The following is a 23724-nucleotide window of genomic DNA, read 5'->3' as shown; positions in this document are numbered from 1 at the left end:
AATAGCACCTGTTACCCTATACAGGGAGGATGCCTCCCCACCTCCATCCTACAAACAACAATACAGAAAACATACTCTGAAACAAAACACACGGATATGAACATGGTTATATATAGATCTGAGAACAGACGTCCCTGCGGAGAGCACACATGACACCATTGTCCCTGGGTTACAGCCACACTCACACAAAGCTGTGTCTTTAAACACAGTTTGATGACAAGGTAAGAGGATAGAAGGTGCCCTCTCCTCTTCATATGCGCCTGCAGGGCAGGGGCTTCTCTGTCACTGAGGACACAAAACCAGAGAACAGAGAAGGATCTCAGCAATGTCTCAAATGTGTTGCAAAGAATCCATTTGTCTGAGTTTGTCTATATTCTCTGGTGTATTTTTGAATGTTTGGCGAAATGCAAAACGCAACATCAGTCAGTGTGGCTAATATCTAAAATGTAAACCACACTAACAGCACAACTGCCCCCCTCTGGAAAGTACAGGTACTGTAGTGACTTTCAGTACTTGAATTTCCGATATTCTTGAGGCATCTATCTGGTTTCATTTTAATTGAAATATCAATGCACCAACAGTGAGATTTTCCCAACAGAAACCTAAAATACAGTCAAAATTCAAGAACGTTATTTGTGTACATAAGTATGACACAATATATATCAATAATATTACTTTTATCTACTGTGATCTATGTATTTTTTAATCCTAGAAAGAAAGGTTGAGAATTTGTGAGAAAGTTTCTTATCAGTGAAACAAAGCATGATTCTCGACCATCATAAATTCTTTCCTTTTCAGGTCAAAGAACATTTCTCAGACTGGTCACACCATGCAACAGTCTGGTCTCCACATATTTGTGAGGCCGCCCGGCTGGAGGGCAACAGCAAGGTCCATCCTGAGTACGTTGATTTACACCCAGACTGCAGCTGTGTCAACAGAGAACCCACGCCACAGGCTCTGCAGATACTGATATCTATGCATATGACTGAGGGCAGCGATAAAGTGGAAAAAAAAAAGTTAATGCACACACAATCTGACTGCAAAACAGCTAATCTTTACCTTGTCGAGGTGTGAAAATTTATACACATTACAGTAATCACTTGTTACTGTACTGAAAAAAAAGTGTTAGGTCCCACTGATCCTGAAGTGGAGAGTTATAATTACTCTAAAGCAGTCTTCACCAGATACTCTAGTCTGAATCAACATATGGATCTTTTCACATGGAAATCAAACAGCCTGACAACCGTCAAACTTTCCCACTCTATCTATTTATCTATTTCTTAAAACCCACTTCTTGGTTATTCATATTGATAAAGAAAATTTACTGATCATGTGAGCTGACAATGAGAATTAAGGCGCAGTATTTATTGAAAATAATGAACTGAAAATAAGTACATGTCTGAATCTGAACCCAGAGATTTCAATTGATATCAGTGACTTGATTTCTGTGTGTTTATCGTCTCAACATGATAAGTGGATGATGTGACAAAGGTCAATGGTTAATCCAATATATATATATATATATATATATATATATATATATATATATATATATATAATTTATATATATATATATACTGTATATATACCGTTTACGTGTGTGTGTGTTGTATGTGTATATATATTATTATTATTATCGTTATGAATATTATGATTAATATTCATAGATTTAGACATGGCTTTGACCTAAAGACAGGAGGCTGAACAGGAGGTATCAGGAAGACAGAAGGAGTGCATTAGATGAACATCTCTTCTTTGACAGTTTGGTGGGAAAGGAAGAGATCTGAGGTTGGGATGGTTTGGCCATGTAGGAGAGACGAGGGTGTAGCTCCAGAGCAAGACAAGGGGAAGTGCAGTGAGGAGGTTTATGGATACAGTGAGGAGGGACACTTCCTTTGTATCTGGTGTGGTGCGCTAACTAAATTCCAGTGTTTGTTTCTTTCCCAAGTCTTCTATCTAAACACAGGGAAGAATTCAGTGAGGACAAAGTGGATAACACACAGTGCAAGAGCCCCACGTTCTTCCTACAGAGCTGAGTTATTATCAGCGATGACTGTAAACCAAACAGGAGATAAAGGAAGCAGATGGGGTTGACACTGGACATCATGGTGTTTCACTGCAACAACATCTTGAGCTCACTCTTAGTAAAGCTGTTGTATGATAACACCATCCTATTTGAGGAAAAAGATCATAACTATTAAGACTTTGGTGATAAAAAGTAACTGAATCTTCTCAACTACTGTACTTTATGAAGCAACTGTCCACGGGTTGAATGTTCAAATTTCATGCAACCTTGTGTGGGAGCTGGGCTCACAGGACTGAGCTTTCCACAACTGACCCATACAAAATGACTGACAGACAAAACATTTTCTTGAGATTTTTTCCTACGTATTAAAATAAAAAAATCTACTATTTACATCTAGATATTGTTTATAGCTATGAAATGTGTGACAGCATAATTATTTACTGTAATTATTTTCTCATTGATAGCTCAAATAGAAGCTAAACGAGCACTGTGTATAGAATGCAGATGTAGTCGCTATCTACCAAAGCTTTGAATATATTTCCTGTTGAGAGTTACTTCCTTGTTATTTGTGTTTGAGGGCTCACTGCTGGTAATGTAAAAACTGACAGTGTTGTTTCAGCACCAGTTTGCTATTTACTGCATAGTAGAATGATCAGTTTTAACACCTGATCTACATGCACATCTGGCTTTTAAAGGAAAGAGGAGAGGATAACATGGTGCACAATAGATTAAATAATGTAAAAAAGTTATAATTTTCACATGGAATGGAGCAATCTACACAGCACAACTTGAAAGAACTAATAAATACAGATAAGCAAATAAATACACAGAAGAGATAACAATTACACTAAAGAGACAAGACAAATTGGGCAGCAGTAGCTCAGTCCACTGGGTCTTGGCTTGGGGACCAGAGGGTAGTTGGGTCAAGACTAGCATGGACCAAAAACTATGGAGAGTGAACTGGTGGTTGGAGAGGTGTCAATTCATCTCCTGGGCACTGCAGAGGAGATGAACACCCACACACACATCCACACACACACACACACACACACACACACACACACACACACACACACACACACACACACACACACACACACACACACACACACACACACACACACACACACACACACACAAAACATGTACACATATAAATACACATTAAGAAAAACATATAAATACAAAAAACAAGAAAACATTTAATACACAACTAAACAGACATACATGTAAAATACCTAAACAAGCAGAAATACAAAAAGCAGAACTGTACAGTGAGCTGGAGGCCCACATAGATGGATGGATGGATGGATGGATGGATGGATAGATAGATAGATAGACAGACAGACAGACAGACAGACAGACAGACAGACAGACAGACAGACAGACAGACAGACAGACAGACAGACAGACAGACAGACAGACAGACAGACAGACAGACAGACAGACAGACAGACAGACAGACAGACAGACAGACAGATAGATAGATACTTTAATAATCCCAAGGGAAATTCAGTGGGGGCATGGCACATCCATCATAACATCATGAGACACATAATCTTCCCAAATATACCCTGGTTCTACCAAAAGTGTAGCTCAAGTCTGCCCCCCCCCATTCATTCAGTGCTTGATGACTTGAAAGTATTAGATATTAGAGATAAATTATATTATTTTACAAATATGAGTTCAGTAGGGTAATAGGGATGGAGCCAGAGGATCACTGATGTACATATGTGTGAAATGAGGCAGGACTGATGCCCAGAACCAATGTCTGGAGTGCATGATCATTTTGCAGAGGGGGATTTGTGGACACATGGGGACCTTTAATGAGTTTTATTTGTTTTGTTTTACCTCCTCCACCTCCTACTCATCTCTGCATGTAGAGCTGTGAGGAAGGAAGGGTGCTGCGGGTTAAGAATCAGCCTTCTCTACACCTGCATGGGGCTAATTATCCAACCCTCACAAGGATCATCCCACAGCTTCACATAAAGGAAACGAGATTGGTCTTCTCAGCACATTTTTCTAAATTAACCTCATTCTAAACTGGAACATGTCTGGATGAGCTTATGTCACTTGGCATATTAACAATTCCCATTCATTGGACTCGTACCAGCACATTTAGCTGATTGACATACTGTATATCGCAAGGTAGACAAAGAATAAGTATGAACATGTGTGTGTGCGTGTGTGTGTTTTTTGTATGGTGCTGCATTTTGCAAAATATAAAAATGATAATATAATACCATCAAAAAGCAATTTTTTATTTTCAGTACAAACCTCCTGTACCATGAATGCATTTAGCAGGGGAAGCTAAGATACAAGCATGCAGTTGTCAGCAATTATCCTAACAGTGGCACTGTGAATAAGTGGCGACACGTCCAGGGTGTACCCCACCGTCAGCTGGGACAGGCTCTGGCACAATCAGTGACCCTTTTGCTTCGGGATAAGTGGATGGTGATGGGATGATTATGATTGTCTCATCCTCAAGAATGAATGAATGAATAATTTTCACAGCCTGTAAAGGAACAAGTTGCCCACAGACATGAACTTGTGACCAGGAATTTATCTGGAAATAATAAAAAACATTGACAAATACACAAAACTGGATAGATTGCATTTTTCAGCATCTGTGATTAACAAGGATCCATTTGCTTCGAGATTAATCAACGAATAAACTTAATTTGTTGTCACTTGTGTGTACAATCAATCACACACTAGCATTTTCCGATATTACTTGTGTGTTTTACCTTTCAAGATGAACAGCAACACTGCTACTCAAAGAACGTAGCTGCAGTGACCTGCCTGCGGTGACCTTACCTAGTTTGCTTGTAGTGACTGGGGGGGTGGGGGCCTGTTCCTTTAATTTCATAAGTCCCAGTATAATTAAACTGTTTGACACCAACAGGGAGGTTACTCCAGAGGCAGAAGGCACATCTGCAGACACGACAGCAAAACATAACTGTTGTCTGAACTAGGTTAAATTTTCTGCAACTTTTCTGTAAATGTTGCACGAAACCAAAACACAGACTCTCTCAGAATCTGTCCAGCACTCAGCATTAGTTTAATCTGTCTGTCCCACTTCAGTGTAATTTTCAAACTCTCACAATTGATAATGTCTGATGTTGACCCTGCATGGAAAGTGTGTCATTTCACAGTTTTGGTCAGAATGCTTTCTTCACATAATACAGTCCCTATCTCTCCCTTGGAACAGCAAGTCCCATTCCATCTCCTCCTCATTAAGCATATGCCTCATTTTCCATTTCAGAAAGGAGATAGCATAGAAGTGCACACAAAAGCACTATTTTCAGGCCTTTCTGCTCATCTGATCAGAAAGTCTAATGAGATTGGATCAAATATAACTGACACCACAGGGAGACAAAGGGAGACATAGCCCTGGGTGAGAGATGAGGCTGCGTATAACAATGGACCTGAATGTGCCGTCACTGCAGCAGTATGGAGCAGAACCACTGAATGCAGATGATTCTGTAATGAGGGATTAAGTGGTGGATTATGGGTCTTTATTAAGATGTTTCTGATCCTCATTAGGTTGAACCTTGTATCAGGGCATTGATTCCACACTCTCTTGCCGGATTGGCCATTCTCCAGAGAAAGAAGAGGGAGAGAAGAAGATAGAGAGTCATGCTTCTATAATCCTCTTCCGACAAATGTAGATGTAGGTGTATGCAAGCTTCCTGTCTTGTTGGAGACATTTAATTTGTTTAGAATGTATGCATATTCATGGATTTTTCTCTTGAAAATGTTACAGACATCTGTTATGTCTAGATTTTTACCTCTGGGGGTCAAAGCAAACATATTATATCAACAAATATTAACCTTATTTGATCAAATGATGGTGTGAGATGAGAGGGTCATCAGAGTTTCATCTCATCCACACAAGACATGAATGAACTTCTAGTTAACCAGTTTCATAAAGGTAGAGATACAGTATTTCTCTCACTGCAGTATTGTTACCAGCACTATTGGGATGATCAGTGGAAATGTGTGTAGACCAGTTTCGTAGCAGTAGATTTATAAAAATGAACAGAAAAGTCACCAGTCAGTGCATGGGATTCATCCTACTAGAACAGTATGTCTGACAAATGTATTCATGATTGTTTATTCAATAGTGAGACAGAAAAACTAAAGGACAGAAAAACAAAAATATCAGCGCTACTTTAATTCCATTGTACAGTATTTGTCTATCAAAGAAACAGTAAATTATTCATTTGTACAAATGACATCTCAGCTATGTCCCTTAAACAGGAACGAAGGAAACACGCAGTCAATTAGAAATAACAACACCTTTTGCATCTCATGACAACCGTGAATGGACCACAGCCTTATTAAGCAGCATGAGTAGGACCAGAGAACCTCAGCTATTCTTGAGTTCATGTGTCAGTGCCATGTGTCATGTGTCAGAGATTTATATGGAAGACACAACAGGTTTAATTCCACTGAGAGTTAGACTAAACTTCTGCTGACACAGACATGAGATAAAACTGGCAGCATTTCAAACTCTGTGTGTGTCTCTTTGTGGGGCATAACAGATTCCTTCATGCTGCACATTCATTGTACCTCTTCACACCTGTCTGTGGTTTGTGATCTGGCTTTCGATTGAATCAGACATATTTTGGTGAATACAGCTGAGTAGGGATACTCTGTTAATATTTTTGTCCTTAACACCTGCTGGGAATTCAAAATATTCTTACCGTTGGTTTTATTGTTCAGCTTTTGGCCCAACATTATGACAATTAAACACATATTGTGTGACATGAAATAATGAAAATAAATATTATTAATCAATAACATTGACAAAGATTAATTACTGTAATTTAATATTATTTATTAAATTACATTAGAGCTCACCAATTCACTTCTGCTGACAAAATCCATTAAGTATTAACTAGAATTTACTCATTTCCCAACTGATAATTAATTGAGAGACTATTTCAAAAGAAAAAGTATTTTATAATGAGAACAAATTGCATTAAATATGATTTCCAATACGTAAATCTGTTGCATCATATCGATTTGATATATGAGATTGAAAATGCAAGCATGTACTGGTTTGGTGGACGACCATAGTTTTAGTGATATGAGTGAAATTCTCGTTTAATAATTTAACTTATTATTTATACTTAGAAATTTTGTATTTGAAAGTGTAATTTAAATGTTCTTTAAGAATTATCTCATAATGTAGCCGCAAGAGGACGCAAGCCAGTGTCTTATTGGGCTGGTCCCAAGCCCGGATAAATACAGAGGGTTGCGTCAGGAAGGGCATCCAACGTGAAACTTTTGCCAAATCAAACATGCATCAAACCTATGACTTCCATACCAAATCGGTCGAGGCCCGGGTTAACAACGACCGCCATCCGTGCTGTTGACCTACAGGATGCCGGTGGAAATTGGACTACTGTTATCTCATGCATTTTATGAATAAACTAGAGATTTTCAGGTCTTATGGGTGAGCATCCAAAAAGGACAACATGTATGTGATTGATGAAATAAAAGGAAAGACTAACACACGATTGAAGCACACCGTTTGTTCAGGCTATGACAGTTTTATTGAGTGCAAAGAGAGTCTAATAGCAGGAGTCAGTGATGCGCCTCATGCTCATGAACCTCATTCCACTTCCGCCCATGTTCATGAAGTTCCTGTACTCTCCAGGCCTGAAGTACATCATCCTGCCTCTGTAGTGGGGCTGCTCGTACATCAGCCAGTGGCCATCCATAACATTGCAGGACATGCAGTTGGACATGCGGTAACGGTCCATGATGTTGTCACAGTCGTCCATCAGCTCATACATCTGACCTCCAAAGTTCTCCCTCTCGTAGATCCTCATCCGGTAGGATCCTCTGTACTGTACGGCACAGCAGGAGTGGATTTAATTCAACTTGATTTGATTTATTGTATCTATAAAAGTGTGTAGCAGACCTATTCAGGCCTGACTTCTTACCATGGGGATCATGCGGCAGGATCTGATGCTGTCGTTCATGCCCATCATGCTCATGTAGTCGGCATACTCGCCTCGCCTCATGAAGTACTGGTTGCCCATGTAGTTGGTGCGGTCGTAGACCATGAAGCAACCTCTCTCCACCCTACAGGAGTGGCACCTGTTCAGGTAGGAGGACATGTCTGGGCAATCGCTCATGCACTCATAGGAGCGACCCTGGAAGTTCCTCTCCTCGTAGAAGATGATCTGAGATGGGACACAGAAACAGTCAGAATGTGACGCACAAGAGACAGTCTGGTGTCCCATGGACAAAACTACGAATATCCATTTCCAAGGGAAAATACAATAGTTTCCGAATCCAGCTTTCTTTACACGTAGGATAACATCCTCCACACATCATTAAACTTGCAGTAACTGATATTAGACACTTGATGGCAGCAGAAATGAGCTGATGATAAAAAACAGTAAATACTGCATGTGCCTATTTGTACGATCAGCACATATGAAGCAATATTAACATTTGTTTTAATTTGAAGAAGTGTTTCCATCACACTGAGTCTTCTCTAACAGAGAAAAAAAAATTACTCTTCAAGTGATGAGAGTCCTGTGGCTTGTTTTAACTTTTTTTTTTTACATTACACATCCATTATTTTGCTATTAACAAGCTTTGTTTATCGTAGCTTTAAAGTATATCTGACAAAAATAACAAGTCTCATCCTTAACAGTGATATCCTGTATAAAGCAGTAGTGACAATATGAGGATTAAGTAAACGAGCATCCTACCCTGCTCATGCTCATTCCAGTGGACGTCATTTTCTGGTCAGTGCGCCGCTGCTGCTGTTGCTGCTGGAACTGCTGTTACTGTTGATCTTGCACCAAACTGTGCTTTACCAAGTTTAACCCTTTCCTTTTATACCGGACCCACAGACTACCCTTTTGTCTGAAAGCACTGAGCCAGCAACAGAGCCATAGAATTACACTGAATATGGAAAGATTGTTCACATTTCCAGGGGTCAATGGGCTCAGAAACCTTTTCAGCAGCTGTTTCTCGCACAGTGCAGCGGTCACAGAGAGGTGAAAAGGTTACCAATCAAAGGTCACACCTTGACATTGTTTTTTTTCATTGTGACATACACTGGGTTGTCAGCAACAACATTTTTCTGTTGCTTTGTCCCCAACAAACAGTGCCATTTATCCAGTCACTGATTTGTCCATTTAAAGTACAAGGAAAGTGTTTGTATGTACTATTAAACATACTTCTTGCAAAACGTAAATGTATCTAACATGTCGATAGAGTTTTATAAAATGAACAGCTATTTTAAGATAATCTGAGATAATTAGTATAAACCAAAGTCTAACATTTTAATATTTTTATTTCATTTCATTGATGGCAGAAAATAAGTTCTCTCTTATTTATTTGGCTATAGGATTGTATGCCTAGAAATGTCACCAATATTGCCACACTTAGGACAAATAATACCCATATTCTGTGTTCCAGTCATGCTCCATGCAGTTAAATGTCGTCTTTGAATGTTAAACTATTGTAAGTCATCGTGTTGATTATTATGAGGAATTCATTATTTCTTCAGTTCTTCATCCATCAATCCGTTTTCTCATCGCTTCATCCGCTGTCACTGGGAGCTGGGGTCTGCAGCTTTTAGTGAAAATAATGTTTTTTAAATTTCATTAAAGAATTATTAATATCAATCTGTTGATTATTTTCTGTTTTGAATGATTGATTACTTATTTAATAAAATTTAGATAAGAGTGAGAAATCACATTGCAGTTACCCTTAGACAAGATACTGTAAACAGTTTGAAAATGAAAAACAGTTCAAGTGAAAAACAACAAACAATAGCATCTGAGAAACTGGAATCATAAAATGCTTTCCCATAAAATTATTTTTACAGTATTTGGTTTGTGAACTGATTCAGCCCTACTTGTACAGACTTTACAATTTGTAACAGAATGTGTCATTATTTTTGTAAAGTAAAAAAAAAAGCATTTCCTTCTCTTTACATTAAATGAATACACAGAATAAGGTAATAAAAATCCAATTGTATCCGTATTTGAAACAAAAGTAAGCCCACAGAAGTCAATAAAGTAGCAGTAGTTATTTTTTATTGACACTGCAATATGTAATATAGGCTTCTATTGATTATCAAATAATACATAATATACAATTCATGTATAGGCTACAGGTCTCTTACAGTAACTCTATATCTACATTGCATCAACAAGGGCAATCAAATATATGACTCTATAAAAATCAAGGTCAGCATAATTCACAATAATTATATTATCACAACATATAACTGTATTATAACAAATAAGAAAAACTACTAGTCAAAATGAATTTTAACATGCTTGTTGTGTGACATATATTTTTTTAGCACTTGTAGAAATCATGAGTGGAACGATGAAAAAAATACAAAAAGTGCAATTACACTTAATGAATAGATAAACAGCAACGAGCTGGGTTTTAGGGCACATCTCAAGGGTCCTGTGTTGAACAGCACAATAATCTGAAGCGCATGGGTTTGCGTGCACGTTCACTTCCGACCGCAGGGGGCGCTACGACAAGCGTTTGCTTCCTAGAACGACTCTTTTCTTGGTAACACTACCTGTTGTCAAACGTTACTAAGGAAGTAATGGAACCGCTTGAAAATGTTCCCGTCTGATTTCACGTTACGTTAAATAACAGGTAACTTAGTCGTTACGCTATCGCTGTAACAATAAAAAGGCAGCCTGAAACACTAACTAATGATATTTATCATTCAGTGAAATGCCTGCGTGTTTATTTACGCTTTAGCGCTGTTAGCCTCTGTCCCGCTACTCTCAAGCTAAAACCTATGTTGTTGTTTTTACCTTTGCTAACTAATGTAGGATATTGGCTTTGCTAACCGTATTGCCAATTTGCGAATATTATCTCTCAATGATTGATTTCGATGTACCTAGAAATCACAACGTTATAGTCGATGATTAAGCGGGACAATCTCGGTTTCTAGCTAATTCATACCTCGAAGGTTAACATTATTTAGCTTACGAAGCTAGCGTTTGCGTAACTGGCTACTTAGGAGTAGAAAAGTCCCAGTCAATAATCCTTTTTTAAAAGAAGATTTTTTTTTTTTGGCCTTAAATTTTAGGGAAAGATATCAATGAGAACGCACAATCCACCTGATGACTGCTGGTCACAACATGACAAAGCTGCCCAAGTCCAGCAGGACTACCTCTGTGGAGGAATCCATAGGAACCAGGAGGCTGAGAAACAGCCAGGAGAGTTTAAGTGAACTGACAGAGACTGGCTCCTCCACAGACTCACTGAAAGGGGACCAAACAGCTCTAGCTCCCCACGGGCGTGTCCTTGGGGATAGTGCCACCATCAAAGATGACCAAGATTCCAATGTGAGACCTCCGTCAACTCTTATGACAGGATCCCAAGTCTTTCAGGACAGAGGGGAGAGTTTCTTTAAGTATGAAAGGAGGCCTCCCAGGCAAGAAAGCGACCCAACAGATCAGTGGGTTAGGTCCACCAAGGTGCGTCTGTCTCCAGTGCGACCTACTGGTCCATTGCCTGCTCTGGAGGAAAGCTTTGCAACAGCCACTTTGAGGGCAGCTAATAGGATTGACAGGGATTGTTTGGATTATTCTTTGCCTGCCGGGAAGAGGCCTGTAGAGAGATTCCACAGAAACTTGAGTGACAGCCGACTTTTGGAGAACATGGGCTCGGACAGTGCCTCTGTCAACTCCTTGAGGTCTACCTACAGTGTGCTTAGCCCCATCAGACCCCAGGATGTGAGGAACAGGTAGAGTAAACACATCAAGCCATGTAAATGACATATCTTGAGTCATCCTCTGGCAGGACTTGAGAATAGTTTTGTAAAGCTTACTTTTTGTATTGTCAGGAAGCTATTAGAGGCTTGACTGTTTGAAGCACTTCATAATGTTACTATATACTATTATAAATGCCAGAAGCTATGTCAATCCAGAAACGTGTAGAACTGGATGCAAATATTTTATTTTTTGTAATAATAGCTGAGCTTAGCAAAGGCAAACATGCCTTTGATTGCTAACCCTTTCACCTCATGGCATTGGCACCTCATGTCAATGCCATGAGGTGTAAATTGTGTGTAGGATTGAATTACCTTATTTTTATAATATGAGGAACATTTTAGATGCAAAGTTATTGTGGACTCCCTCTGCATAAACCTTTGTTTCAGTATCATACCCTATCAACAGGTTAATTAATCTTGATTGTGCTCTGCTTGAAGGTAATTAGCAGAGTGCACCAGCAGCCTGGTTCAATCATAGGAGTGAATGAGATTAGAACAACCAAATTGTCATTTAGTCCTGAAATTCAGGCTCCAGACATTTTGACATTCCACTGCACCCACTGTCAACAGAAATGGAGAATGAGAGGGATTAAACAGAATGACAGAAGATGCTTGTGTAGCAGAAAAAGCAGCTCAGCATTTTTTCTGAATACACAGTTGGTGTGCAGTGGAAACGTCATATTTTTAATGTTGAATGATTCCAATACCAATATTTTAATTCCACTAAACTGACTTAATCCTGCAAGGTAAATTGACAATCAGTAGATGTGCCAGTTTTCCTTTCTGTTTTCAAGGAGCTTTCTGGAGGGGAGTGTGCTGGGAAGTGGTGCTCTGCTTGGAGCTGAGGAGCTGGACCGCTACTTCCCAAACAGGAGAGTGGGAGTCTATGTAATCACATGGAACATGCAGGGAGAGAAGGCATGAGCAAATCGTTGCTCTGCAGTGTGTCACAACATCTTGCCAATACCTGCAGAAATTCAGTAAACAACAGAATTTTATCCTCTTTAGGGGCTTCCAGGCGACATTGATGATCTGCTCCTTCCAACTGACTCTGAATTTGCTCAAGATTTTTACATTATTGGGGTCCAGGAAGGCTGTCCTGACAGGTACATTATAGGTTGCTTTATTTTATAGTCACCTGAAAAAAAGTGATGTGATTGATTACTTCATTCAGGGTGTGAACAAACTTGCGTAATTGTGTAATGCGACTTTGTGTAGGAGAGAGTGGGAGACCCGTCTTCAGGAGACATTGGGACCCTACTATGTCATGCTATATGCAACATCACATGGTGTTTTATATCTCAATGTATTTGTTCGACGAGATCTCATCTGGTTCTGCTCAGGTCAGTTTCTGTGTGAGGACTACTTTTTGTAGTACTGTGTGTGTGTCATTGTTAAATCCACGCTGTTATACCATTTGGTCTGTTGTCCCTCAGAGGTGGAGCATGCCACGGTAACAACCAGGATCATTTCTCAAATCAAGACCAAAGGGGCTGTGGGAGTTGCCTTTACCTTTTTTGGGACTTCATTCCTCTTCATTACATCCCACTTTACCTGTGAGTCAGAGGAGATTTTCTCTAAGACTTGATGGAAATTTGTATTAAAGTGTCATGCATTTAAAATATATATGTTTCTGCTACCTGGAGAAGCTGGAGTGTTATCATTTACACTTGATTTACATTTGTGTATCTCCATAAAAGACGACTTCCTGTGAAATACATGTATTGTTATTGCGGTCTTTTTAATTTGTTTTGTTACAAATTTTTACATTTACAACTAGACAGTCTTGCATGTTTCTCATCTATTATTCTATTTTTATTTCCAGCTGGAGATGCCAAGGTTTATGAAAGAGTTCTAGATTACAACAAGATCATTGAGGCTTTAGCGCTTCCAAAATGCCTTCCAGACACCAACCCTTACCGCTCCGTACCATGTAAGCCTTTTATTTTGAATTGTGTGAATTAAGAGAGAAATCACAACCAAGAGGAGGGTGGTGCGGGTCCACTCCGACTCAGAAAATAATATATAACTAGAACCAACGCAGTAAGAGACTACAACGTCCCGCGACACCCCTGAATTCAAAATTTTACCCTGACCTACTTGCATATGTAAAAGATCAAAGCTAATGCTCTGTGCTACTTTCATAAATCAAAGCACTAGCTTTGATCTATGGTCTTACTCACACTGGCCTTCTCCCTCATATTTCTATCTTATCCGGCTCCTGAGGGTACAAAAGTTGAAATTCGACCCTGACCTTCTTTTCTCAAGGTCAAGTTCATCTCATTTTCATCTCCTTCCCGCCTGAGTAATGTGCTTTTTGTTTTACCTTTCCGTCTGGAACGGTTGCGAAGATATTTGGTGGACATACGGACGGACGGACGAACACACAAACACATGAATGCTGAAAATTGCAATACATTAGCGCTGGATGTAATTATTCATTAATCCAAGAAACTGCAGCCAGCCTTGATGCTCTTGAAGTCTTGTCATTTTTACTTGTAGCTGATGTCACTACAAGATTCGACCAGGTCTTTTGGTTTGGAGATTTCAACTTTCGACTGAGTAAGGACCGAGTAGAAGTAGAAGCCATCATGAACCACACAGCTGGCGGTAACATGGGCCCACTGTTGGAGCATGACCAACTCTCCAAAGAGATAAACAATGGTATGCTTGCATGTAGGAGGACGATGTTTTTTCTTTTAACAAAATTTTAAAGATTTTTGTGTATCCTTGATCTTGCTAATGCGCTGCTTCCCTCCAAGGTTCAATCTTCAAAGGCTTTCAAGAGGCCCCAATACACTTCCGCCCAACGTACAAGTTTGACATTGGATGTGATATTTACGACACGACTTCTAAACAGAGAACACCTTCATACACAGTAAGACCAAACACAAAAAAGTCTACATAAAGTATATGCTTCAGTATGATCAGATATGCCATTGAGATAGTCCTCTGATTACAAATGAAACTGACCTGGAGAGTCAGTCAGCATCATGTGGCTCTCAGCTGGGTTGAACTTTTTTTTTTTTGTATTCATAGGACAGGATCCTGTTCAGGAGCAGGCAGACAGATGGCATTAAAGTGGTAAAGTACACCAGCTGCCCCAGCATCAAGACTTCAGACCATCGGCCTGTTGTTGGAGTCTTCCAGGTCAAACTCAGGCCAGGCAGAGACAAGTAAGTCCAACTGCCGATCAAAAACACTGCTTAAAATAGTGTCACCATGTTGAGGAAGCGCGCAGTAATATAAGCAGCCAGTAAATCAGAGCGTTACAGTATGTTGACATTTTTATTTAGGTTAGACTTGACAAACTTTACCAGCAACAAATTGACATGAAGTATTGCCGAAGACGAAGCTCCCCCTGAGATTTACTGTATTATTGTGCTTGAACAAGCTAGCCAAAAGGACAAACGTAGCTTCTGTCATAGTAGCCGAAGAATAGACCTTAAACACCACAACCATAGATGAATGAAGGCAGGAGTGTACCACAGCAAACATGGCCACGAGGTGCAGGCAGTGCAAAACGCCTGAGACATTGGCACATTGTAGCAGGGTTTAAGACACAAGCTGGGACATTATACACAGAGAGGTACGACTAAGTGATTAGCATAAACACCTTCTGGATCAGAAATCTAGAGGACAGGTGTAAGTGTACCACTGGATGTATACAGTATCTATAATCATTGTTTGTTTGTGCTGTTCAGTATTCCCCTGTGCGCGGGACAGTTTGACCGGGGCTTGTACTTGGAAGGCATCAGGAGGAGAATCACCAGAGAGCTGAAGAGGAGGGAGGCCATGAAGAACCAAAGTAGCAGTACTATCTGCACCATCTCCTAAAACCTGGTAATAAGTCACCAGACCTGATTATGCCAGAACTTGAATTCACAACCAGGATGGGAGAAGTGGACTAAAAAGGAAACCAGTTTAGTCCTAATGACTTGCTTTTGGTTGTATTTGAGTGCAGGATTTTTGAGGTCAGAAGTACGGGTCGGTGGGTGGGGCTGTTATTTATTCATCCTCTCATCAAACACCAATTAGATGGAGGGGTGGGGGAGCACCACTGTGGCTAACTCTGTAGTCACACTCCACTATAAACTGGTCTGATCTTCAAATGTGTGTAAATGCAGCCATATACTTTTTTCTAGACACTACGTCAGTGTTCAGATATCTTTTTAAATGTGTCATCAAAAAGTTTACCATACACGAAAGCAATTTTGTTGTACAATTAGGTACCACTTTTAATACAGTTGAGAACATGATTTGCATTTAGACTTTGACCAGAGCTGAGATCCATCCTGAGGAGTTGATATCACTCAGTGTGGAATTTAATTTGTTACATCAACTTACAATGAAACAGATAAAGCTTTTATTCACTTTAACGTCCCTCCTTTCATTAGGCCAAATGACCCGTTGTGTCACTAACTAAAAGCCTTAGCTTTCATCTCACTGCTGTGTATTCTCATATGTATTAACTGAATGTGGATAATTTCCCCACTGAGGGATCAACAAAGTGAATTTAATCTTTAACTGTATATGTACTGTGTACTACATTAATGAGCCGTCTGCTCAATAAGTGCCTGTGTGTTATTTTCATATGTAATAAACAGTAAAACATGTTTGTTGGCTAGATTTTGTTCATTAGTGTGATGCAAGACCCATAAAATTTATGTACTGTAGTCACATTTATTTACCAGTCAATGCACAATTTAACAATTCACTAGTCAGAAGCCACATCTATATTTGGGTGTTAATTAAACCGTTAGTTATATTCGGTGACTGTAAACCCTGAAGTTCAATTGACCACAGAAGACATCCGTTAGGATAACTGTCATCTTTAGAAGATAGGAGCCACACATAACTGAGCAGTACTGATCGTCCCAATCTCCAGGAACGCAAATAAATATGTTTCTCAAAGTTAAACTATTTAAGCGCTCCTGTGCTGAAATGTCAGTCATACGGTTTCATGTCCACAGATGATAAATACAAACACTACAGCTAAAGTCCGACTATGGACACTTGAGTAAAATGCGATTTTGTTTAAAAAAACACTCTTCAGTCAGGAATATGTATGATTGTTCCACCCCAGCATGAACTGTTCTATGGTGGGAGGGAACAATATTGTAATCCTGCAGTTGGTTTATTTACAGTGGTGTTTGTCAGGGAAGACGGATTGATGGCCATGAGGGTCTATCGGAAGAGGCGGTACATGCGGGGCAGACGTCCATCCTTGCTGGACAGCGCGGCCTGGATATGTTCGTAAGAAGGCAGCTCCGTCAGGTTGCCCAGGGCTGCTACAGCAGGCTTGCTGCGCAGCATCTTGGTAGTAACCCTCTTGATGTCGCTGGACGTCACATTGCCTGGAAATTTGTTGGCAAGTCAGAAAAGAAATTGTCGACGTGAAATCAGAAAATTTAGGAACCTCAGAAGGACATGCATGCTATTTCTAAAATACCATACATGAGTTTTTATCAGTCTTACTTATTAGATCACACAGTTCATGTGGCAGCTTCCTCCTTCCTGTGGAGAGAACCTGGCGGCCAACATCTTCAAAAATAACTGGCCGCGACTCGAGGTTCATCATTAACATGGACTTGAGCTGAGTCTTGGCCCTCTCCAGCTCCATCTGGAGGTACAGGTTAAAAAAAGTTAGGACAATGTTGTGAGAATAGCACTCATCTTTTTTCTTTCAAAGGAACGAGTAATACTGAATCTGGTCCGGATGGTGAAACGGACAGTACCTCTCCTGCAGTTCCCGCCATCTGAATGAACTCTCTGGTTATTATCTCCACCATCTCCCGCACCTGTGGATGAAAGCATACAAGAAATTCTTTAGGAGAATCTGAAACTAGAACATACTCAGATTACAGCTGAATGTTTGTAACCTGCTGTCCTGAGCTTGTACCAACCTGTCTGGGGTCTGAACTGGCATGGATACACAGCAGACCACTGTCCTCATAGCTATGGTGGTAGGCGGTAGCATTGTACATCCAATGGTGCCTACAGTAGACAAGACAATTAGTAAAACAACCAGTCGAGTTGTGTTTTATTAGTGACTAATTACAATCTAGAATGATGCTGGATTTTAGTTTGAGAGGTGATGACCTGTTCAGTACATTCAGGTACAGGCGGGTAAACATTCCTTTCCCAGGTCCTCCTGCAGAAAACGAGCCACCTCCACCCATCATCATATTGAGCACTGCAAAGGGGATGAAGTCATCTTCCTAAAAATGCAAGATAGTTTTGGGTAGTGGTCACTGTTCCCTGTTTGGACTTTGTCCAAGACAGCAGCCACTTCAAAGACCTACCAGGAAGGAGCAGCTCTCCAGGCCAATCATGATGTGGGTGAGCTCTGGGATCGGGGTCGGACCGAGGCTCACATCTGACATGTCCTTCTCCATCTGACCCATGAAAACATGACTGATGGTATTATCACAATTTACAGGCAAATCCAAACCACTTAACAACTTCTTGGCTTTAAAGTAACTATTTTATTTTTTTCATTATTTCATTTTATAATGGATGAATGATTGAAAAAAAAACTTCTGTAACTGAAGGTAAACAATTTGCTGACCCACAGAAGAAAATGCAGGGATGATAATTACCATTTTTAAAAAGTCATCAATTTACAACTGAAAAATGTTACTTGAATGGGTAGTTTTTGAGACAACATCTGAAGAACATTGTATCAATAAAACTACAAACTCACCTTTACGATGCCGCCAGTGTACTGTGCGATAGAGAGGTCAACATTGGCAGATGAACTTGTTCCCCACACTGGCTTCACATTTAGAAGGTACTTCCTGGCACATTCAACCAGCTGGTCGTGCTCGATGCCAACACCTGCTAGTACCATCCGCTCAGGACAGAAGTAGTTACGCAGGTAGCTGTGAAGTGTTCCCTTGTCAATCTTGTCCACACTGTCTACAGGACAAAAGCGTGGTAGTCCGACTGTATTGCCTCGATACGCGGCCTGGAAACAATGAACAGTTTAAAAATGTTAAAGGTAAACAAAACCCCAGTGATCTGGTGTAACTGTGTTTGTTCTAGAATATTAATACTTTTTGTGACTTACTAAAATTTTTTCTTGTTAAAGAGCTTAAAAACGTAACAATTATACAGTTTTACATAGCTTATTACCTCAAGGTGTTCGGCTTCACTACATCACAGATTTTTCAAATTATATACATATTAGGGATGAGCGAGTACACCACTGTATCTGAATCTGTTCAAATATCTAAATTTTTTCTATTTGTGTGTATACAGTGGTAGCCCTACTTACGAATGCCTCTACTTACTAAATTTTCTACTCACGAAATTTCTCAGCAGGGAAATATTGTCTCTAGTTATGAAAAAATTTAAACTTACAAAAGGTAAAAATACAGTATGGACTGATACTCGCAGCTCCCACAGGTTACTGAACGCAACATTTCATAGCTGCTCTGCCATTGGCTATTACCTAGTATCTTCCTGGCATCCCATTGGCTAAGAGACCTCTGTGTGGAGCTAAATCGGTGTTCATGCAGGGTCCTCGTCATTCGGCCCTCGACCCGTGAGGTGTTCTGATAGTTTTGCGCAAATATATTAACTTCTGGATTATTCGCTATGGACCCCAAGAAAGTGACGGAGAAAAGAGGAAAAGAAAAGACGAAGAAAAGAGTTTTTTTGTCCATACAAACAAGGCAAGAGATAATAGAAGAGCATGAAAAAGGGATGCTTTTGGTTGATCTCGCCAAAGAATATGGCCGTAATGCATCTACAATCACGTCATTAAAACAAAAGCAAGTTTAAGGAGTTTAAGGCATCGCGTGGGTGGTTGGAGAAGTTCAAAAGGAGGACTGGAATTCAATCTGTAGTTCGGCATGGTGAGGCAAGAGCGCATGAACCAAAGACGGCAAAAAACAGTGAGGACAGCAGTTAAAAGGTAATGACCGTCATTTTTATTCTTTATTCTTTGTTTTTTACATTATGCACAACTCTCATTTATTGTGTAATAATCTAATCGTAACATGTATTTGTTGCATGTTTTGATGCATTTTTATGCTTTATAAAACATTTATGTTGGAATTTTTGGGGGCTTGGAACGGATTAGGGCATTTGCATGGAAAACGAGTCTGAACTTACGAAATTTTCTACTTACGTTATTTCTTCCAAAACCAATTAATTTCATAAGTAGAGGTACCACTGTACTTGGAATGGGCGGGACTTAAACCAGAAGTGGGTGTGGTTTGTGGAACTATTCACAGAAAAAGTTTTTTTTAACTTAGAACATGAAGTGCATTAATCAATACAACGCATGCAATAGGAAATTATGAACTACAAAGTATGCATAAACAACAATTGTCATACTCAACACAACTTTCTAATTTTTAAAATTTTTAATTTGTTTTTTAATTTTTATGATCAAACTGTTTTTTCAATTATTTATTTTTACGACCTAATATTCTTGCCATTTTTTTCCACACAAAGTTAGACAAAGTTTATTAAGGTTTGTGTGCACGTGTTTGTATGCGTGTCTGTCTGTGCATGTGTGTTTGACTGAGTGACTGTGTGAGAGGGAGAAAGAGAGCACGTGTGTGTGTGTGTGTGCGCGCGTGCATGTGTGCGCACAGTTAAAATATCTATACAGTATAAATTTTTAATTTGAACTGAAGTGAGAAAGTATCAAACTAAGAGCAAGCAAGAAAGTTCACAAAAATGTTTTTAACAGTCTACAAGAATGTGGGAAATGGTAAAACAGATATAAGTTGGTTTAGAATCAGTATGGGGAGGTTTCAAAAACCTTTTTCACGGGTAGTCCTGGAACGCATTGTCCACGAGTGACGAGGGATTACTGTATCATTATTTTCCAGACAAAACATACTGTACACAACATAAAGCCAGTGGTTGTGTCAGCAGCAAGATGGGTTGACTTTCATAGACAGCTGCAACTGGAGGGTCTCTAAAAAGGCGGAACTCACAGCATGAATCATCTCAGTCAGTAAGGGTTCAGGGTCTGGCCTCATGTTTAGATCTTCTAATTCAAACCGCACCGCCATTTTGGTCATCTCAATCTCTTCATCTGTATAAAAACAATTTGCAACATCAATTAGACAGTTTGCATCATTTCATAGATTTCTCATTTGAAATAAAAGTAGTACTACCCAGCAGGCGAGGCTGTAGAACGGCATCAGAGAGGAGGTTAACCACTGTGTCCAGTCCTTTGACTTCAGCAGACACAGCATACATGGTGGTATCTCTGGATTTCAAAATGAAAGATTTATCATGCATGTAACATCTGCATTCTCCATCAACTCCACCGAAGATCTAATTCACTTATTGACATTAGTAACAAACAAAGACAAACATTGGGCTTAAGACCACACACCTTGATGTTTGGCAGTCACAGATTCCTCCATGTTTTTCCAAAGCAAGGAGAATTTCATCTTTACTCGTATACTGAGCTGTGGACTAAAAATAAAAATAACTCATCAACATTTTGTCACACCTCAACTTTGCTGACATTTTGTTGTCTGGTTTATATTTTGTTTCACTCACACAAAAGGCAAGTTTCTCTATAAAGTGTGCTATTCCACTTGGATACTTTGCTTCATGTCTGGAACCAGAATTTACTAAAACTGAAAATAAGGAATAAAACACAAAAATTTAGCCACAGACAAAAAAATATTTGAATTTACATTTCACTGTTTCAACTTACCTCCAACTGTGCAGAACTGACCAAACTTGTTTTGGGAAGCAACCTTTAGACCATTTTCTAGTGTAGTGATTTTTGTTTCATATTTTTCCTGACCATCCACCGACGCAAACACTGGCTTGGGGATCCCTGGCAGCGGTGAGGAGAGGGACACATTTGGGTAAGTGCCGCCGCTGCTGTACTTTCTGTAAGCTGCAATGCCAAACCTTTGAGAAGAAAGCAATATTTATTTAACCTCTTCAAAACATGCCAGATATGAAAACAGCATATACATTTTCATTTCATCAAAAGTAATTATATCCCAGTAAATTACCTTATGATTAAAGTTAAAGGAAACAAAGTCAATAAAAAAATGAATAAACATTATTATGGAACAAGGAAAAGTAGTTGAAGTCCTGTTTTGTTCTATTCTTATTCTAAGTCCTATTGTAGGTAGTGGTAATACTAGTTCCGTATGGGTGAAAAAGTTAAACCCAAATAAACTGCAAGAATGCACTAATAATCAAATATTCATCAAGTCCCTGAGCTTCAGTGGAAAACTGTAACGATTACTTACTAAGATATTGCATTTAATATTTATGACAATGGTGGTAAAGAATGTACATACATTCAAAAATCTCACACGAATGCTTATTCAGGTTGAGATCTGGTGGCTGTCAAAGCCATTGGATTCCATCGCTACACCTGGCCAAATCATGGTTACTCTGAACACTAAATGTTCACGGTTTATGTTTAAAGCGCACATGCACACACTCGTACGCACGCGTGCACGCACACACACACGGTGTAGAGTGGTTATCAGGAGACAGTGGGAGATGTCAGCTCAACTCCCTAGCGCTGCCGAGGTGCCCTTGAGCAAGGTACCGTCCCCCTTTACAAGTTGCTCATTTGGGCGCACCAAGCAGGAGCTACCTACCACTCTACCTCCCATTGCATGCTTACAGGCCCTTAAGGGTGTGTGTGTGTGTTACAGGGACCTGCACACAACATACTGTATGTGTGTGTATATATATATATATATATATATATATATATATACACACACACACACACACACACACATACATACACACACACACACACACACACAAATATGCATGTGTGACTAATATTAGAGTGCGCTATTAATTTCCCCTAGGGGATCAATACAGTATAGAATATAAAGCAAAGAAAATGTAATAAACACTGTATTATATCATGATAAAAACATGCATTAATTTCCCATCTAAAGACACTTTCACAAGAACTGATATTTAAGGAACCAGGGATGCAGGATTTAGTAGTGAGTTGTAGAATGAAGTCTATAGCAACAAACTGAACTACGTGTATTTTGTAAACTAGGACGTTCATTTCTAATCCAGGCGGTGACGGTCTTTGACTCCACCAAACTGTGAGCCACTGACACAAAACGAACCAGCAAAGTAGACAATTTTAAAAAGTATCAGAGAAAACAGAATGGTATGCCCTACTATAGAAGAACTGGTATTATGAGCAGCCCAGACAGTTTTTAAAATATTCTAATAACAATCCAAATTTTGCCGTCACGGTATTCACCTTGTTCACTTATGATGTAACTATCCAATCCAGTTAACTGTTAGCATCATGCTAACCGAAATGGCTAATTTTGGGTGATAAGACGCACCAAAGTTATGACGTAACTATGCCCACCAGTGGAATGACATAAAGAAATACAGCGTACCTTAAGGGTGCTGTTTACTTGAATTCAAACTGCGAATGGCAACAACTACAAAACGTGCATTGCAAACATGCAGTACCTTTGAACGCAACGCCAACTTCTACACTTTGACATGTGCGTCGCCATCTTGGATCCACTGTGACCAGATGTGACCCGGATGTTAATGATCACGAAATATTTGCCTCCCCATTTTAATAACATAACATGACATAAAACCTTCTGACAAAATTGTCCATTTTTTCCACAAGTTTTAATTTGTATATTTTTTGCAAAATCCAGAATTCTTTCACATGCAGGATGTAGATGCATGTCTCTGATTCTATACATCAGATTTTTCAGGGGGAAAAAAAGACATGATGTAGATGTCTCAAAGGATAACTATATGAAATATGATAGATTAGGATTTAAAGGGTTAAAATGGTGTTGCCACGAAGTGCTGCCATACAACTTAAGTTTACCGTTAGTATTTAATTAAATTTAATAATTTTACTTTTTAGTCTTTATGTTTTTTGGATCAAGGACAT

At 39.4% G+C, this 23724-nt stretch overlaps 3 protein-coding genes across 3 annotated transcripts; 1 reads left to right on the top strand and 2 right to left on the bottom strand.

Annotated features, from left to right (window-relative positions):
• Window positions 1-7591: 7591 nt before the first annotated feature.
• On the bottom strand, window positions 7592-8854 carry LOC137592236 (gamma-crystallin M3-like). Its single transcript, XM_068310244.1, has 3 exons — window positions 8764-8854; window positions 7984-8226; window positions 7592-7887 (listed from the first exon to the last, which is right to left on the bottom strand). The coding sequence occupies exons 1-3, from the start codon at window positions 8791-8793 to the stop codon at window positions 7609-7611; spliced, it is 552 nt and encodes a 183-aa protein (XP_068166345.1). The 5' UTR covers window positions 8794-8854; the 3' UTR covers window positions 7592-7608.
• Window positions 8855-10216: 1362 nt separating this feature from the next.
• Window positions 10217-16429, top strand: inpp5e (inositol polyphosphate-5-phosphatase E). Its single transcript, XM_068310242.1, has 11 exons — window positions 10217-10684; window positions 11127-11786; window positions 12608-12731; window positions 12822-12919; window positions 13032-13156; window positions 13250-13369; window positions 13639-13746; window positions 14316-14477; window positions 14576-14691; window positions 14853-14989; window positions 15518-16429. The coding sequence occupies exons 2-11, from the start codon at window positions 11161-11163 to the stop codon at window positions 15648-15650; spliced, it is 1749 nt and encodes a 582-aa protein (XP_068166343.1). The 5' UTR covers window positions 10217-10684; window positions 11127-11160; the 3' UTR covers window positions 15651-16429.
• Window positions 16430-16568: 139 nt separating this feature from the next.
• Window positions 16569-23335, bottom strand: pmpca (peptidase, mitochondrial processing subunit alpha). Its single transcript, XM_068310243.1, has 13 exons — window positions 23280-23335; window positions 21508-21710; window positions 21348-21427; window positions 21178-21260; window positions 20954-21048; window positions 20771-20871; window positions 18520-18783; window positions 18119-18211; window positions 17916-18034; window positions 17720-17810; window positions 17552-17614; window positions 17292-17436; window positions 16569-17170 (listed from the first exon to the last, which is right to left on the bottom strand). The coding sequence occupies exons 1-13, from the start codon at window positions 23324-23326 to the stop codon at window positions 17001-17003; spliced, it is 1554 nt and encodes a 517-aa protein (XP_068166344.1). The 5' UTR covers window positions 23327-23335; the 3' UTR covers window positions 16569-17000.
• Between the last annotated feature and the right edge of the window lie 389 nt (window positions 23336-23724).

This window comes from Antennarius striatus, chromosome 3, assembly GCF_040054535.1.
Source record: "Antennarius striatus isolate MH-2024 chromosome 3, ASM4005453v1, whole genome shotgun sequence".
Classification (NCBI taxonomy): domain Eukaryota; kingdom Metazoa; phylum Chordata; class Actinopteri; order Lophiiformes; family Antennariidae; genus Antennarius; species Antennarius striatus.
The sequence above is the reverse complement of the archived record's forward strand: the minus strand, read 5'-3'. Positions and strand labels throughout refer to the sequence as shown.

What these genes read in the sequence shown, in the direction of transcription:
- LOC137592236 (XM_068310244.1), bottom strand. Translation starts at nt 8,793, where the DNA reads ATGACGTCCACTGGAATGAGCATGAGCAGG. An exon ending in CTGGAATGAGCATGAGCAGG is followed by an intron (nt 8,227 to 8,763) that starts GTAGGATGCTCG and finishes GTCCCATCTCAG; the next exon opens with ATCATCTTCTACGAGGAGAG. An exon ending in CCTGCCGCATGATCCCCATG is followed by an intron (nt 7,888 to 7,983) that starts GTAAGAAGTCAG and finishes TGTGCCGTACAG; the next exon opens with TACAGAGGATCCTACCGGAT.
- inpp5e (XM_068310242.1), top strand. Translation starts at nt 11,161, where the DNA reads ATGACTGCTGGTCACAACATGACAAAGCTGCCCAAGTCCAGCAGGACT. An exon ending in TCTCATCTGGTTCTGCTCAG is followed by an intron (nt 13,157 to 13,249) that starts GTCAGTTTCTGT and finishes GTTGTCCCTCAG; the next exon opens with AGGTGGAGCATGCCACGGTA. An exon ending in CATTACATCCCACTTTACCT is followed by an intron (nt 13,370 to 13,638) that starts GTGAGTCAGAGG and finishes TTTTATTTCCAG; the next exon opens with CTGGAGATGCCAAGGTTTAT.
- pmpca (XM_068310243.1), bottom strand. Translation starts at nt 23,326, where the DNA reads ATGGCGACGCACATGTCAAAGTGTAGAAGTTGGCGTTGCGTTCAAAG. An exon ending in ACACTGGCGGCATCGTAAAG is followed by an intron (nt 18,212 to 18,519) that starts GTGAGTTTGTAG and finishes TTCATGGGTCAG; the next exon opens with ATGGAGAAGGACATGTCAGA. An exon ending in TACCTGAATGTACTGAACAG is followed by an intron (nt 17,811 to 17,915) that starts GTCATCACCTCT and finishes TGTCTACTGTAG; the next exon opens with GCACCATTGGATGTACAATG.